The 18,832-nt window shown below is 42.6% G+C and overlaps 1 protein-coding gene across 3 annotated transcripts in view; it reads left to right on the forward strand.

Moving 5' to 3' along the window:
* The window catches only part of DOCK1 (dedicator of cytokinesis 1), a 505,015-nt gene that overhangs the window by 306,930 nt on the left and 179,253 nt on the right, over positions 1-18,832 (forward strand). For all 3 annotated transcript variants that reach the window (XM_014794062.2, XM_014794063.2, XM_087432851.1), the window contains 2 exons: positions 2,292-2,393; positions 9,819-9,913. In XM_014794062.2, the coding sequence (XP_014649548.1) occupies positions 2,292-2,393; positions 9,819-9,913 (197 nt within the window). The remainder of the gene's footprint in view (positions 1-2,291; positions 2,394-9,818; positions 9,914-18,832) is intronic.

An 18,832-nucleotide genomic window follows, 5' to 3' on the forward strand; every position in this document is an offset into this window, starting at 1 on the left:
TGGCGATTCTAATGTATAAGCCTCCAGTGTTTAAATCCTTTGACCTCCAGAAAATCAGTGTGAGCTCAGTGCACCTTGGCCAAATCAGGTCTCTTGTTGTTCTAGGAAAGCTCCTCATCTAGCGAGGTGGAGTCTGGGTCATAGACAGCTCCGTCAGGGCGGCAGGTGGGGCATCGTCTGTGGTGGCTTTTATCTTTTCTCATCCTCTTCCAGCTTCCCCTGATGAAAGCAGGAATGTGGGAAAGTGAATCTCTACCTCATGCTGGCCATCAGCAGTGGCCTCAGATGTCTCAGAAAAAGAATTAAAATGATACCTTGATAAGAGGGAAAGAAATTACCTCAGCCATGAAGCACCTGCCTTGTAGCCGGTAGTGTTGGGTTCACACCCAGTTTTGCCCTTTACTCGTTCAGAGGGGAACGCCTCTCAGCCTCAGTTTCACTGCCTGTGAAATGAGACACGAAGAGACTCTGTAGTGTGATTGAATGAGGCCATGGTTCTCACAGCCTCAGCACAGCCCTGGCCACATTGTAATCCATCAACACGTAATATCATGAAGACCATTATCCAAAAGATGGCATCTCATATGGAGTAAAGAAGATACAGAGGCAGCTTCTCCTGAGCTCAACAGGATACCCAGTATTTACATATTTCTGAAATTCGTATTCATAAATAGACATTTTGCCATATTACAGATCATTCCTCCAGTGACCAACAGGCATTATTTAGTTCTTCCCTGAACACCAACTTGAAATCTAAATCTCATCAATTATCATCATTCGCAAATACATTTCTGGGCAAATGGAAGATACCATTTTATCATTATTGTATTTGTTCAATTTGTAATTTTGTAATGCATCCTTTGAGGACTCATTTGGAAGCATATATGTATACAATAGATATAAAATGGATTGGAAAAAATATCGGACTTGAACATTTCACTGTAGAGTGTGCATTCCAAATTATTACAAAAGACATTTAGGCATTCAAATATATTGCTTGTAAAAGTAGAGTTAGTAAAAAGATGCAGTTTGGGAACTCATTTAATAGGGCAAAATTAGGGACATGTCTAAAAGTATGTCTTGTCCTATAATTTTACCAAACTTGTACTGGTTTAACAGGAGAAAATAGATGATCTATGTTTCTTTTTTTTTTTTTAATTTTTATTTATTTATTTTTTTCCCCCAAAGCCCCAGTAGATAGTTGTATGTCATAGTTGCACATCCTTCTAGTTGCTGTACGTGGGACGCGGCCTCAGCATGGTCGGAGAAGCGGTGTGTCGGTGCGCGCCCGGGATCCGAACCTGGGCCGCCAGCAGTGGAGCGTGCGCACTTAACTACTAAGCCACGGGGCTGGCCCATATGTTTCTTAAAATGTCATTAATTTGGGGGAAAATACTTAAAAGTAAGGAAGCCTTTCAAGATGTGGTTAGCCTTGAACCCCGGAAGTGATACATTGCACAGGTAATGGCGGCAGGGCTGCTAGCCCCCTGTCCACCCACCAAACCAAAACCCCTCGGGGTGCACGTACAAACACACGCATGCTCAGAACTGCACACGCAAACATGTGCACACCCACAGCCACACACACTGGCTACCTCCATGTGCTAGCTGCCTTGGCCCTTCTCTTTCTCCTTGTCTTGATTTTGTTTGTTGGCTTCTTTTTCCTCCTCCTTTTCCTTTCCTCCCAGCTCTGTCTGGTATGAGAAATTCCCCTCTCTCCCACTTTACATTCTGATGAGCCTGTGCTCCTCCTCACATTCTTCTCGTGGAGGAGAATTGGACCATAACTCATTGTGGAGTCGGTGGTGATTGCCTCCAAATTGGCCAAGGGGGATACAGACAGATTTTTGAGAAATAAAAGGCCTCTCTTTGCCATGGCCCAAGAGGAGGGGCTGCACACACATTTTGCTTGGTAATAAGGGTGGGAACTTTCCAGAGAGCACAAAACATAAGTGGCGGTGATTTCAATCCTATCTTTCATTTGCATATATTTAATGCAAAAATATTTAAAGCTTGTTTTTCCAGCCTGGACTGCCATGTGTCAGGAAGCATTTAATGCAGTTAGAGAGAAGGAAATATAGCAAAAAAAAAAAAAAAGATGGTGAGGTTGGAAGTGGCTGGTCCGCTTATATGCCGGCCAGCCAGCCAGGCGTGGCAGAACTCGGGGCTTCTCACTCATGCCCCATTGCTTCTCTCTGACAGGTTTCGATTCCAGACTCTTAGCTGATATCAAGTTTTCCCACGAGTGTTGTTCTTTCCCCATCTAATTATATCTTTTGATTCATTTACAGGGAAACTTTGTGGCTTGTATGACCGCTATTTTACGACAAATGGAAGATTACCACTATGCCCATTTGATCAAGACTTTTGGAAAAATGAGGACTGATGTTGTGGTGAGTGTAACTGACCATTTTCACATAACCATGTTTCTGGGCCAGCATTTTAGGCAAAACACTACTGTAAATGTTTCCAGTTGAAGGATGAGTTTTGCATGAGGGTTTGCCTCCACTTGATTTCAGAAGCCACGTGGGAGAGTCTAACTGAAGCCATGGATCCTGACACGAAGACTGGCTTCTCTTGCTGGACTGGGGAGTGACTCAGGGTGTCAGCCCAGAGCAATCTCTTCTCTTCTCTGGTCAAAATTTCCTCTCCTAGAACAGTTTGGTGGTTACCAGGGGAAAGGGAGTTGGGGGGTGGGCACAAGGGGTGAGGGGGCCCATTTATATGGTGACTGACAAATAATAATGTACAACTGGAATCTCACAATGTTATAAACTATTATGACATCAATAAAAAATTAAAAAAAAAATTTCCTCTCCTGTGCATTGGGATCATTGAAAATTTGGAGGTTTTACCCAAAGAGAGTCTACCATTAACTTCTTTTCATTTATTGATTGACTTCTTAATAGCAGAAGCCAGAGAGCCTTTTCAGCCTTAAGTTGTACTCTTATTAATTAGCTCTAATCATGCAAGCTCATCAGCATTTCTCCAAATAATTCTCTAGTCATCCTCCATAAAACTATGGTATGACTTAATTAGGAGAGGTGTAATAGAGGGGATTTATCACTTAGGAGCTCCCTCCCTAACGACCTGAGTCACATGGTCGCAGGGCAGACGTCCTCTGCAAAGCTGCAGCCAAACTTGTCGGCAGAGTTCCTGATTAGACACTGACCTCACCTCTGGTGTCCAGTAGCATGGATTCCATTTCTGAGGCCCCTGGATTCCTGAAGAGTACAGCAAATGCTCCTAGTGATTCCAGAACAAGGGTGGTGGCACTTTACATCTCTCTTGTTAAGGGATGGTAAGAAGAGAACGCAGTTAATTATTTTTTTAAAGGATTATTTATAAAAAAAATTTCCTAATTAATTGTTGCCACTATTTATATGTGTGTGTGTGTGTGTATCTATATATACATATATATATATTTAAATTTCTAAGGAGACAAATATGGATCTATACCTTAAAATCATAGCAGTTTTCCTTAAATAACAGTCAAGGAGCAAGAATGTATATATCTTTGTGTGTCCCCCTGTGTAGCATTTTTTTTTTAGTATTAATGAGCAGTTTAAAGTAGGGGTATGCTCATATAGGAAATCTACATCACATTTATATTCTGTGATTCTTTAGCAATTATGGCACAGTGAAATCAAATTTGGTTTGTGTAACATTTCATGCCTCATGTATCCTTCAGCCCTGTCTTGGTCAGTGGAAGGATAGTTTAGCTGAACCTGTATGAACAATTTCCTAAATAACATTCCAGGCTGAATAGTAATGTTTTCAGAATAAGAAGTATTACCCATCCTGAAAACTTAGGACTCCAAGTAATAATTTTCCCTTTATCAAAACAGTCACATAATCAAAATCCACACATGCAAACTGTTAAAAATATTTAATGTGAACTATTGAGTGGTGCTGTTGATAGGGGAGCTTCAGTGTATTGTGAAAAGTGATTATATAAAATGGTGTTTAAAAATGACTGTAATTTGCTGATTTCCAAATGTGTGCACAGAGCAGATGATCAGATACTTACTACATGGTGTGGTCCTGATTTCCCAAGGGATTTTTTTCCTTAGACACAGCAGTTCAGAAAATTGATTATTTGCAGACGATTTGATTTCTGTTATAAAATGGAATTTGGATGTCCCTAATTCATACTGCAAAGATTGTAAACCTCTTTTATTGTGGTTAGTCTGTTAGACCGTTTGTATAATGTGCTCTTATCCATTAACTATACATAGAGAGTATTTGACTGTTTTTCTACTCTGACAACCTATCACAAAAATAAAAGATCATTTTGTGTTAACTAGTTGGAAGTTAATTAGTATTCCAATATGAAAATACCTAGACCATTTTCTCAGGACTACTTCTTTATAACGAGTGCTACTTCAAGTTTTCAAATTTAGCCCTTTTGGTTGGATGAGTCATTCCTATACAAAATCGCAGTTATTATCAACACCAAAGTCACATGCCACAGAGCTATGACTTTTACAGTCTCTCAGATGGCCTGTTGGGCCCCAGGACAGTGAGAGGATGGAGCACAGCACGAGGAGGAAAGACTGATTCAGAAAAGAAAAAGAATGGGCGTGTCAACTCAAACTCTCTCACAATAGAGGTGGTCCCTTTAGGATGGTGAGCCACGCAGGGTCGTTAAATTCTTCTTCTGCCATGGGGCGGCTGATCTGCGGAATGGGCTGTCAGCTGTCATGTGACCGGGTCTCGGAATCAGGAACACAAGTAGAGAACTTGCTCAGAATCTCCAGAGTAAGATCGAAGGTGATAAGGAGTGCTCTGGACCTTCCAGAAGAGAGTGCTGTCTTGCCACCTGTCCCAAATTCCCACTAAGAGGCCCTTAAGAAATGTCTGTTGAATGACTGAGTGAACAATGACTTATCCAAGGACAGTGCTGGTAGAAGTAGTGCTTGTTGGTTAAAGGTTGAGTGAATGCAGGATAAAGGACAGCGAAGGTTGGCAGAACCAGGGTGCTGCCATCCCTCTCACCTGCAACGAGGGCTCATGGCCAGCCACAGGCTACTGTGCAGCCCCACCTTGCGCTGTGGCCTCCCACAGTTCTGTCTACTTGTAGGTTACCTAAGGAAGCCAAGTCAGGCAGGTCTCTGAGCTCTCAGGGCCCTCTTCCTGGAATGTCCTCCCACCTTTATTCAGCTTCAGTCCCACCCGTCTGAGAGCCCCTACCTGACACCTGCCCTGGTCTCACTAGGCAGACACATGCCCTTTGCCCCTTCCTTCTTAACGTTGTCCATGCTCGTCGACCAGCAGCCTATACTATGGTGGTCCAAGGTGACATCTCACACCTGGGAAGTGGCGAGTGAGGATGCTCATGGGGATTATGAAAGCAAGAATGTTAACCAAGTACCTGCCTTTGCCTAGGAAGCATTCTGCTATTGGGCATGCCTGGTCTTAAACAGCCTTGAGTTCCATGGGAAACAGCCACTGAAGGGTGATTTGCAAGCTTGTGTAGAGCATGTCATGAGTGAGAGGAGGAGCCTCGTGCTGAACATCTGTTTCTTTGTTCCTTGTGACCATTTCCTTGTAAATGAAGCTTTAACACTGGGTGATGAGTCTGGGCAGTGCAGTGAATTTACTCAATAGCTATTTATTGAACGATGACTTTGTGTTTAGTAGGGTGGAGGAAAAAACAGTGGGCAGAGCAGTTAGCTCCCGCTCTCACGACCCTACAGGCTAGTGGAGACTATCACAGTTAATCAGGGAGTCCTTCCAACTAACCCAAATTATCCATACTTCAAAGGAATGGTCCTTGTAAAGTAGCCAGGCCTGAGTCAGGTGGTCAGGAAGCCTTTTTTGCAAAGAAGAAGATTGTGGGATATTGAGGAACAGGAGGAGGAGTCCTGCAGGTAGGGGGAGCCGCCTGTGCAGGAAGGAGCCTGTGCTGGGGGCAGTGAGAGGGCGGGGCCGAGGTGAGCCCAGAGAGGGGCTGGGGTGTCAAACTGCACAGGACCCCATAGGCCATGCTCAGAAGCTTTATGTTCTTTGCTTGTGTGTTTTCAACTTTCTACATCATTTATTTGCTCTTTTCCCACTAATTGTTTTAAAATTATTTTTTAAAGCATTAATTTTTTGAGTAAACTTCGCATTTTAAGATAATTGTAGAGTCACATGCAGCTGTAAAGAATAATACAGAGAGGTCTGTGTATGCTGTACCTACTTTCTCCCATTAGTACTGTCTTGCAAACTGGAGTACAACGTCAAAACTAGATGTTGGCACTGATACCGTCTACTGATCTCATGCTGATTCCCCCAGTCTCACTTGTATTCTTTCCTCTAACTATTTATCATAAAAAAGTTTCAGACATACAGAAAAGCTGAAAGAATACTACAGTGAAAATTATTATTCTTATCACCTGAATTAACAATTGTGAGCATTTGGCCATATTTGGCTCCTCTGTGTATCACTATGTATCTCTATCTATACAGCCAGATCCCTAAGGAAGTGAGAAACGTGCTTCTCCCCTAAATGTTTAGCAAACTTCTCTTAAGAATGAAGACATTCTCCAATGGCCCTATTGCCTTTTCAGAACATAGCAGCCATCCCCTCATACCATCTATATTCACATTTCCTCAATTGTTCCCAATCTTTCTTGTCTTTCCTTAGGAGCTTCCTCAAATCAGAATCCAGTCCAAATTCATCCATTGCATTTGGTAGTGTCTCTTTAATCCCTTTTTTTCTAGAACAAGTCCATCACCTTGTTTGTTCTTCATTTGATGGCTTTTTTATTTTTTTGAAGAGACCAAGCCAATAGCTTTGCAGATTATCCTCCATTCAGGAATTTTTGAGTGCTGCTTTGTAATGCCTTTCAATTTGTTTCTCCATCCCTCTGTATGTCCTGCAAACTGGAAGCTTGGTCTAAAATGCAAGTTCATCCTTTTGGCAAGAGTGCTTCAGAGTTGGTGTTAAGTGCTCCCTGTTGTGTCCATTGGGAGCTTGGGAATGCCCAGCTGACCACTCCTGATGATGTTAAGTTTGATCGCTTGGTTAAAAGGGAGTCACTGCCAGATTTCTCTATTGTGAAGATACACACCCCTTTGCAATTGTCATGTAATCTTCGGCATCCACAGAAAGTTGGCAAATATCCTATTTTCTGACGGTCTTTCATCTGATGAATTTAGCATCTATTGATGGTCCTTGTCTGAAACAGTTATTTCTTTGGCATAGCAGAATGGTGATTTCCTACTTCTGAGAGTCAAGATGCTTTGGCTGTAATCTAAGAACACTGGGAAGCCACTGGGGATGTGGATTAAGTGGAGACTGGGGAAGTGTTGGTGCCTTGACTAGATCTGCAATTTGAAAAGGTCACTCTGGATGAAGTGGGGACCAAGAGGGACAAGAGTGGACATAGGTAGATGAGTTATGATTCCTTTCTGGCAGTCCAAGTGAGAAAGGGTGACCGTTTATTCAAGTGGGTGGGGATAGGGATGGACAGAGGCAGATGGGTTTATGACAAGAAGATTTTGCCTGTGGAATACGTTGATGGCTATTGTTAGAGCTGCCCACCTATTATATGGAGCATCCTGTGAACAATCAAACTAAAAAATGCAGCAGGAATGGGTTGGTATAGAATGATGAAATTTTCACAAAATATCCCATATTAATCCTCCAACCCCCCTCATTGACTTGGAGATCCCAGTGTAACAGTCTGTTAGGCCTCATCAGCCGTTCTAGGCAAATGCAGTGGTGGGGACCACCACCATGGCTAGTAAATCATGCAGACCAACAAGGAAGCCCTGCAAAAACCTCATGTCCCACAATATGCAGCATTTTGTTTGATCAGCAAAGTACTAAAATTTAACAGCTGAGCCATACTAATGAAGTATGGGACTGTGTTCTCTAGGGAATAAAAAAAAAACAAGGAGTTAGGAAAATATGTTCCTCTTCCAGAATAATAAAAACCAGACCCTGTTTCTCAATTATTAGGCTTTGAGGAGTGATCAGCAAGAAAGCCAGCAATTTCATGCAAATAGAGATGTGACTAAATTACGACACTCAGCTGGCGAAATATGCAACCTGGTCATTAAAATGTGAAACTCTTGACAAAGTGGGGAAACTTAAGGAGTGAAATATGAATTTCAATAATTAAACTGGGGAGATAAGCCATTTATCGTATAGGGGGGCACCCGGAACATTCCTGCTCACAAGGCCTGTTGTCAGGGCACGTGTGAGCAAAGTTTAGAGGACATTGGGCTAACTTTTTCGCTTGACTTTGCCTGGGTCCCTAACCTCTCCTGGACTGGAGCTGTCTGTTGTTCAAGGGTGATCATGGTTGCTTCCCAAATTTTTATTCCCGGTGGAGGCACGCCACACCCCTCACACAGCAGATGTGACTTGCCGGAACCCGGCATTGCTATTAAGGTTGCAGAGATAGCATCTTAACTTTGAACATCAGTTTATTGTCACTATCAAATTTACCTTGTGGCTCTTTGCAAGAAGTACTTGTTTAGAACTTTGTGCTGGGAATTGCTTTCTTGGCTGCTTGAATTCTGTTCACCACCTTGGTCTTCACAGGCATTGCACCTAATTATGATTCAGTAGATTCAATACCTGAGAAATATCCACTCATTTGGCAATCTCTAACCATGACCTCATTTTTCTAAGTGAATTCTCAGTTGCCTTTCTCCTTCCCGCCCCAGATCTTAGGAGAGCATGTGGACTACTGGAGTGTGTGCTTTCAGGATAACCACCTGTTTTGTTCAGGTTAGCTCAGAAAAAGTGCCAACCTGTCAGGTTCAAGAAATTCTCCCAATTCCCACAGGCACAGGGTGGAACCCCTAGGAAACGGGTACCCTTTCCCCATGGCAGGAGCAGTCTTATCAGTGTGGAAGCAGGGTGGGGCAGCAGGATATGACCCATGAAGTGCAGAGGGTCGTCTATGAGACAGCAGAGGCATAATGAGTAGTTTATGGGGATGTAGCTGCCATATATGAGCGTCTGACAATGTGACCACATGCTCAAATGGTTTACAGCAAGCTGATGTCAGGAGTTCCTTTTTGAGCCTTTTATTTGTTAAATCACATGAGAAAAAGGAATGGATAGTAAGACAGCGTGTTCAACCTGATAGGCCCTGTTCATAATGAAAAATGGATTTAGAGTGAATATAAGAAATATTTTATGACTTGCATTTTATGTTTTTAAAAAATGTGTTTTCCTAAAAGTGGAAAGAGTAAGAATGTATATTTGGGGATTTACTTTTTATGAATATAAGAGAGACATACCCAGGGACTATTTCCGAATATATCCTTGAAAAAGTTCTCCCAGACAGGAGGTGCTCAGGCAAACAGAAAGACAGAAGGAACACACAGCTCCTATGAAATGCATCTTCATTACTTTTTATTTTATTTTATTTTATTTTTACTTTTTTTTTTTTTTTGGGAGGGAGATCAGCCCTGAGCTAACATCCATGCTAATCCTCCTCTTTTTGCTGAGGAAGACCAGCTCTGAGCTAACATCTATCACCAATCCTCCTCCTTTTTTTTCCCCCCAAAGCCCCAGTAGATAGTTGTATGTCATAGCTGCACATCCTTCTAGTTGCTGTATGTGGGACGTGGCCTCAGCATGGCCGGAGAAACGGTGCGTCAGTGCGCCCCGGGATCCGAACCTGAGCCGCCAGTAGCGGAGCGCGCGCACTTAACCGCTAAGCCACCGGGCTGGCCCTTCATTACTTTTTAGAATGTTTTCATTCAGCTAACAAAAGTGAGGTCATTTATAATGTAATTATTCAAGGAGGGGGGATTGGTTTTCACCTTTTTCTTGGTGGGCTGTTTCAATGTTTTGGTTTTTATTTCAGGATTTCCTGATGGAAACATTCATCATGTTTAAGAATCTCATTGGGAAGAACGTCTACCCTTCCGACTGGGTGATAATGAACATGATGCAGAATAAGTAAGTACAGGGAGGAAAGGTCTCATCTTTTACGACGTGCCTGAGTCATGTCTGGTGGGAACGGTGGTGTTGCCTGGACACCACGGGGGCGCCCCCTTTGGGACGCAAATAGTTATGTGGAGAATGGGACCTGGAGGTGGGGTGATTTCCTTATGCCAGCATGGGGCGCTGGCACGAAGAACTTGGGCCCTGCCCTCTGGAGGAAAACAAAGCTGAACGTGAGCCACCCTTGGCCTTTGTCAAGAGCAGAGAGGTACTGTTTGCCATCTCATTTTAACCACGTGTTTATTATTAGCCAAAGCAATTCTCAGCGCTATGCTAGGTTTTTGAAAGGTGTTTGTTTGCATTTCACATATTTCAGTTTTAAAAAACATCATGAGCATTTTTTTCAGACTTATTAAGTATTAAACTTATGCCTTGCTTATTTATCATCGCCCCGTGAGGGCTGTTGGGTAATTTTCTAGCACTTGGATTTTATCATTTCTGTAAGCACCAACAAAGATCATCAGGTCTCAATCGCATGTGATTTCCAGAAGAAATTTCTGTTGAATTCTTCTTTTCTTTCCTTCTTTCCTATTACAGTGTTTGGGTAGATAACTGTGGATTTAGAGACAGTGCGGTTGTAAGAAGTAATACACAGACATCTTCTACGCAGTTTACTCAGGTTCCCCCAATGATAACATTTTGTGAAATTACAGTACCAACCGCAACCATGGCATTGACGTTGCTTCAATTCACGATCTTATTCAGATTTTCCCAGTTTTCTTCTCATTTCCGTCACCACAGGGTCCCACTTGTTGCCCATTTCTGACACACCCTCCTCTCCGTGCCACCTCCACCCTCCCTAATCCTAGGCAACTACGAATTTCTTATTTATTTCTAAAATTTTGTCATTTCAAACATGTATAAATGGAATCTTACAGTATGTAATCTTTTGGGATGTAACCTTTTTTCATTCTGCTTAATTCCCTGGAGATTCAGTTCGATTGTATATAAAGTTTGTTACTTTTCATGGCTGAGTAGTGTTTCACCGGTATGGGTGTACCACAGTTTGTTTATGCATTTTCCCGTTGATGATCATCTGGGCTATTTCCAGCTTGGAGCTATTGCAAATAAAACTGTTATGAACATTCATGTGCAGGTTCTGTGTGAACATAATCTTCATTCCTCGGGCACAAATGCCCAGAAGTGCAAGTGCTGGGTTAATGGTAACTACAGGTTTAGCTTTATAAGAAACTGCCAAACTATGGCTGTGCCACTGTACGTTCTACTAGGTACGTAAGAGGGATCCAGTTTCTCTGCATCTGTGACAGCGTTTGCTGTGGTCACTGTTTTTCATTTTAGCCATTGTGATAGGTGTGGAGTGCATCTCATTGTGGTTTTAATTTGCATTTTCCCTGATGGCTTTGCCCTTTTTTTGATGCTTTTGGTCCACCCTGTGGACAAGTACGCGCAGCACGAGCCTTTCCTGGCCATGAGAGACACGTCATGGTCATGGCCTGGGGATCGGGGCAGGGGTTCCTGGCCTCAGCTTCTTGCGTTCGCACCTACTGTGTGACTTTAGATTATTCACATGGCTCTGTTGGCATCTGAATCATCTAGAAAATCAGAGACTTAAAATAAACCACTAATATTCTCTTCCTTTTTTTCTGTCAGGATTAACTTTTGCAAGTGACAATTTAGAATTACTCTGAAGAGCTGCAGTGTTTGGGTTTTTAATGGCCTGTTTTTCACATAACAAAACAAATAAAAGCAACTGTCCTGGATCTACATGTAGACTCAAAGCCTCCTTGCTCTGCTACGGGCTACAGCCAAAAGTGACAGACCACTCGTTGCTGTCTAGCCATAAAGTAACTCGTGGCTTCTGCATTTTAACTAGACTGAGCAGATTAACTTGCCACGTCAGTAAGGAAACCACAGACCCCGTTACATTGCTGACCAGAACTGGAGGGCGCTGCTGCATCAGGGCAGAGTAGGGGAGGCGGTGGGTATGGACCCCATTCTCTGCCTCCTGACCCCACATGTGGACTTGACCTGCTCTCCATCTCCCCTGCAGAGTGGCCATGTCCTGGCACCCATGCCCTGCTGTTCCACACCTGGGGGGCACTGCTCCTGCAAAGGTGAGATGTGGTCAGTTCCCTGAAGTTGTATGACTTGGTGCCCCTACTCCCAGGGCTCCCACCAAGGTAAAGTGTCACTCATCGAGGATGGTACAGCCACACTCTATTTATTTTTTTGCTGCTTTTATGATGATTGAGGGTCTGTTTTCAGTTTTAACATTATCGATGCATCATTCCTTCTTCCTACTACTCCATCACCTGCTTCCTACCGTCAACCCTGAAGTATCTGAGCATTGCCCCCAAACTGCATGTGGGTAAAAGCCGCGTGGTCTGTGGCTCATGGCATGGAGCACTGTGTTCTGCACTTCCTTCTCTGGGACCCTGTCCAGCGTCTCCCAGGATGTCTTATTGTTCCTGGGGTGAGGAAGTGGCTTGACCTGGGCTCACTGGAATTGTGCATCCCCCGCACACCAGAGCCGACCTGTCGCCGTGTCCCTACTCACCAGTGCACCTCTGCAGGGCCCAGCTGCATGGCAGAGATGCAGGTGTCTAGTGGCATCCTGGACCCAAGCCTTTGCATCTCAGCCACGGGGAGGAGAGTTTTGTTTTCTGGGAAAGGAAACTACAAGGGAGAAGCCACAGTTTACTGTATCCTTTCAGCAAAGGATGCAATGGAGACTTCTGAGGATAAAGTCTGGTGTAGGTGATAATAGAATTGAAGTCTGGAGCCGGAAGTCCATCCTGTTCTCTTGTTCGGTGTGCACATAGGCTACAGCCTTAAAAGACACCTTGATAAGGGAAACACTCTGAATGTGAAATTCCTATGGCTTATTTTATGTTGTTTGCAAAATGTTGTACGGAACTGTCTAATCAAGCATTCTGGTACTCTGAGGCCAAGTCTCCAGCCAACAGTGTTTACTCCATCGGCGCTTCCTAAGGGTTTGTGGTGTGTGTGCATATGTGGTGTGTGTGTGCATGTGTATGGTGTGTGTACATGCACACATGTATGTGTGTGGTGTGTGTGCACACATGCTTCTGAGAGTTTTTGCATGCATGTTGTGGTATATGTGTGCCTATACGTGTGTGTATGTGTCCACGTACGTGTGTGTGTGCATTTGTTGGTGTCAAGTAAAGAAACTTTTATTCTCAGAGCTTCTGATTCTGAGAAGCCCAAACAAATCTGCATTCCCATCACGGTTGACACAGTCCGCAGGAACAATTCCCAAGCCAATGTGGATAGCAGAAGCGCATTCCATGAAAGAGACATTTTAGACTCTGATCAAAATTTGGGCCATGATAACTGTAGTCTTCACTCTTGCATCCCCCTGCCCTGAATGCTGCTTCTCTGTTGAATAAACAAATTGGTTTTTAGAAGCTGAGTCAGTTGGGTGTTTGGAGAAGGTGTTGCCTCCATGCAGCCAACTAGGTAAAACTTAAAACCATCTCAAGACGTGTGGTTTGGTGACCCTTCAGTTTTCTTTCACATCTTTGCTTAAATGCCAGTTTCACAGTGAAGAGCTTCTTTAATTGTTTATTTAACGTGCTGACCTTTGTGATCTGTTCTGCATTTGCATTCAAGGGCTAAGGAGGGCCCAACGTGTGGCATAGTTTCCATGTGCCAGGCACTGCTATGGGGATATTGCATGTAATCGTGTCCTTAATACCCTCAGTGACACTCTGAGATAGCTGTTGTTTCTATGCCCACTTTACAGGTGGGGAAATTGAGGTATAGAGGTTTGGTAACTTGCCAAAAACCACTCAGCTGGGAAGGGGTAGGGCCGGTACTTAAATACAGGCTGTCTACCCCTGCCCCACACCATAAACCACCCTGCCACCTTGAGTAGGCCTCCTATTTCCCAAAGAGAGTGTTTTGTTTTGTTTTTAATCCTAGTGTCCTTAAAGCACAACTTCTCCACAAACCTTACTACTTACCTAAGTGAATTATAAGCATAGAAGTCAAGACATTCCTACTTACCTTTTTGGTGCCATTAGACGTATATGCTAGTAAAGAGGGTGCCATTCATTACTGAGCTTTATGGAGTCCTACTGTGAAGTTCTAGAAGAACAAAGTCTCACTAATATTGTAATAAAGTCATTCCTGTAGAAATTACATAGATGCCATATAACATTGTTTCTCTGTCATTATCTAGTTGCCTTTTTTTTTTTTTGCCTATAACTTAATAGCTTAATATCTTTTATGTTGCCAGACTTCCCTGCTCCTTCTCCTGGCATGCATTAGAGACTTCCTTGCCTTAGTAGGATAAGCAGTGATTCCCAGAAGCTTCCAGAGTCTGTATTTAAGTTTTAATGGCACAACTGGACATGCAGTTTTACCACCCACAGCTTAGAAATGGACAAAATCAGCCTCTGTGGTCTCTTAAATATTTGTATGCCTGTTCAGCTTTGTCCCAGCAGCTTTGTCAACTATTCAGCTTTGTCCCAGCAATACATGGGGCTTGTAAAATGTAATTAAAGATAGTGCCTATTAGTTTTGGTGCAAAAACTTGTAAATCAGGAATCAAAGTTATAGGGTATAATGAATACCCCAAAGAACAGTAGTCACTTGGTTGCTGTGTTCAAGATAGTAACTGATTGGCGATGGCCTGGCATTATAGCTCTGCTCTAGGATATGATAGTGCCAGACAGCAAGATGACATTTAAGATAAGCACAGTTCAGATACAGGAGAAGTGTGCTTGTGTGTTAGCATCCAGAAGCGCTTTATAATCTTCCCAGAGGGAAGCAAATGCTAAGTTTCCATTTAAGATCTCAGGTCGTATTGGAAGCACAGGCTTGCACTGTTTAGCATATAAGAGCTAGCATCCATCAGTGAAGTCATTATCTAAATTTTTCATTGACGCTTTGAGGTCAGCATAGCATAGTCTAATGTTGAAGAGTCATGTGTGGCTATCAAAGAGTTCTCTCTGGTCGTAAACTTGGTTGAGTTTCTGTGTCTTTCTTCTAGTCTTAGGGCTTGAATTCATCCCAGTAGGGTGTTTGTACATGAATAATCCCTGACTAGAATTTTAAGGCATAGGAGTGACCTGGTAGGAAATGAGTCTACTGGTTTGACTGAATTCCTTTCCCATCTTGAAGTAAGCATTTGTTATTAACTGCTTTAATTTGACTTGAGAAAGGCATTTCTACAGTGTGCAGTGGGTGAAAAAGGGGGCAGGACTGAGTATAATTTTCAAATTTTTAGAATTAGACTCTCTTATTCTTATTGACTGCATAGCAAGGAACAAAACCTTTCCTACATTTGTGAACTATTCAGACTTGCAACAGAATTCTTAAAAATTGAACTACCCTGATTCAGATTCTCACTAGGCCTTGCTGCTTGTGTTCTTCTCTCTCAGGATGAAAAATAAATGAAATCGACATTTTTACTTCCAAAATCGACGTTTTTACTTCCTCCGAGCTATTGTAGTTTGCAACTGTGATTATCAACCATTCTCAAGTGTCCCTCTCTATTAGCGTAGATTTTGTGCCTCATACTTCCTGCTCTCTTTCAGATTAAGCTGGGGCTTAAAGGAGATTATATTTATAATTTGTGGTTTATATGCTACACACTTTCATACAGGACTTGGTATGTTTTACAAGGAATGATTCATAGACCATGAATATAAAATAGAACATGTAAAACTATAGAGAAAATGTGAAGCTTTCTAGAAGTCAAAAGACTTGAAGCTGCCTGGAAGACAAAAGAAAAAGGAAGATATAATGGATTGCAAAATTCTCACTGGATGATAAAGAAGATCCTTGCAATTTGTCAGGGGAGACTGACAATTTTTGATGTAGATCCTTGTATATGACACATTGAGCAAGAGAATATCATGGTTAAGGAATCAGTTGAGAACTCATAATTCTGCCCACAGAAAATGGAAGAGATTAGTATTTCAGTTTTGAAATGCTTAAGATGTTACCAGTCAGCATGTTGGCCATAACCGAGGTTGGTCATACTTGGACCTGTCTGAAAGACTAGCGTATTGAATGTAGAGGATTTTGCTGACCTGCCTGATTTAGTCTTGTCTAGATGTTCACCATTTAAACACTGGAGACCACCAATCAAAAACTACTTTATCTGGAATCAAGTTAATCTTATATTTGTCCATTTGTCCTTTCAAACGCTGAAATTGCATTCCAACTTGGAATTTGTGAGACCATGTTGCTATTTATTTCATGTGTCTAGGTGTTACTCATATTTTTGGTCATGGGCATGTGGAGACTGTCCCAGAGTGATGATGTTTGCACCATCTGCATTCTTGATCCCCTTTTGACTACATCGTTGGCTCCTTTCTGTGTGGCCTCTTCTATGTCTCCTCTCACCTGTGATTCAGGCATCCTTCGACCAGCAAGTGTTTTCCTCAGTCCATTAATGTAGTGTATTATGTTTCCACCAACCTGATGTACATAATACATATTTGCGCAGTTATAATCATGTGTGGCTCCTTTCATAAGGTAAATTTTCCATGCATATTTTAGTAACCAAGCATTACTCTCCTTTTAAATGTAATACATTTCCCACTCATATGCCATATCCATCAGATGTATCAGAGTCCAGGATGGCAAGCTCAATGATGTTTTTGCCTAAATTAATTTGGCGTATAGTCAGGACAGGAAAGGGCCTTAAGCCTTGGAAAGGGATTCCGCCCTTAAGAAGCCAGGTTTCTTAGGGATAAATCATGGTAATGCTCAGAAAGCAAATTTGCAGGGTAGGCTGTTTGCAGGTACATTGCCATTTGGCTTCACTGCTGTGGAAGAATTTTAGTCCTTGCCAGCACTGTGCCTTGGGCTTGGATCAGAGAAGATGTACCATTTGCCTTAGGTTGGGAGAGAGAGAGGTGGAGGTCCCCACTTGCTGGGGGTCTGCCTCAAGGGCCTTGGCACCAGCCACAGCCTCAAAATGGTTGAGTCAGGGAGGACTGTGTGTTTTCATTCCTGTTCAGTCTCCTTCCCAGGAAACACTTCTCCCGAGAAAGGGCATGCGGCTAAAATCTTTGTGCATATTGAAAGCACAGATATAAAGCATTTTGGACTCAAGAGACTGTTGGATTATTTCTTCTCAACATCTTTTTTCCTTTCTTTGAAGCCTGGGGTTTCAGTTGATGTTGTTACTTTTAATTTAATTTATTTTTAAATTTATGGTTTCCTATTGAGGTTTTGCATACCAAATGGCTTGAAGATTTTAAGCACACCTAAGAATCATTTTTTCCTTTGAAACACTATATGGAAGCTGTGACACCAACGCTGTCACAACACAACTAGCTAAGGACCAAAAGGAAAAAAAATAAATATTGTTTTTCAGTGAAGAAATAGGAATTCAAAGTCAGTATAATGAAAACATTCTGGAATGAAAATTTCCCTAGAGCTCAGCATGCCTGCATTTTACCCAGCTCACACACTTAGTAATAATGCTCTCTGAACCTTCATCCTCTCCAAGGACGTTGGCCTGAGACGTTTTGCAGCTCAGACCCGAGTTTTCGGGTGCTGAGGCACAGGCCTACCTCCTTGGTTGGGCCGACCTGGGTTGCACTTGAGTACATTTCTGCCTAGTCTCCCTGAGACACACACAAGACGTTCCTCTGGGGCTGAGTTGGCCATCTTGAAGCCCTGGAATTTCAAGACGGATATTGACTTGGATCTAGTGATGTTGCTGTGGATCCCATGTCAGGAGAAGGACCTCATGTGCATGGTGCTTTGCTGCCAGTCGGAGTTCTGCTTATCCTTTATGGTGTTTTCATAAATTATTTTAATATTTTCTGTACAGTTATTCTATGGCATGCTTGCTTTTGCTCCTGGCTTAATAATTAAGCTTGGCCTTAAATTAAAACAAATAATTTCAGATTTTATCTGGTTGTTTATAACCAATTTGTTGCACATAGCATAGATATTTTATACAGTTGTGTTTTATTCAAATTGCCTTTTTATTTAATTCAGAGATGAAAAATCAAACTACTCTCAAAGGAATGGCAGTGATGAAGAGCTCTTAGCCAGAGCTCTTATTTAGGGAAGCTGGCTTTGGAGGAAAGTTTTGAAAGGGCAAAGTCTGTTTAAGAATTCTCAGAGCCGGCGCACACTTTGCTGTGAGCTCCTGGCTGGTGTTGACAACGCCGTTCTGCTGGCACTTAATCCTGGAGGACGTACTTCACTTCACAAGGAATGGAGCCAAGTGCCCTCTCTGTGTGATGCGTGAAACTTCTCTTAATGCAAAACAGAATGGAGGCAATACATTTTATTAATTAAGGTTGTTCTCCAGATCCTTCCATCCTACATTTTTACCTCCAACGCTCCTGGGACTTAGAAGAAAGCCTGTGCAGTATAAGACACTCTGATGTTAAGCTTTTAATTTAAGTCTAGAATGGGAGGAGGAGGAGGAAGCCAATGTTTCTGAGTGCTGCTTTGCCAGAATTGTCTGAGGTTCCTTTTCAGTGTTTCTCAACCAGGGACGATTTTGCCCCCTACAGGACATTAGGCAATGTCCAGACACATTTTTGTTGTCAACTGGTGGAATGAGGGCTACTGTCATCTAGCGGGTAGAAGCCAGGGATGCTGCTGAACATCCTTCCATGTTCAGGACAGCCCCCTATCACAAGGAATCATTTGACTCAAGATGTCAATAATATCTCCATTTTATGGATGCAAAAACTGAGTCTCAGTGATGTTAAGTAATTAACAGAAATATATGTGATTCATTTCATTGATCCTCTTTATTTCCACATTTCTCAGCCACCCTTCTCTGTTGCATGACCCCAGCAAAGCCAGCACCCCTTAGAATAGATAATAGCAGCCGTCCCCTGGAGATGCCAGAGCTGATCTTTCATGTGTTAGGGTGCTGCCTGAGAACTGGAGGCAGTTGTCCCC

The sequence above is a fragment of the Ceratotherium simum genome, chromosome 6 (assembly GCF_057802395.1).
Source record: "Ceratotherium simum simum isolate JZ-2026a chromosome 6, ASM5780239v1, whole genome shotgun sequence".
Classification (NCBI taxonomy): Eukaryota; Metazoa; Chordata; class Mammalia; order Perissodactyla; family Rhinocerotidae; genus Ceratotherium; species Ceratotherium simum.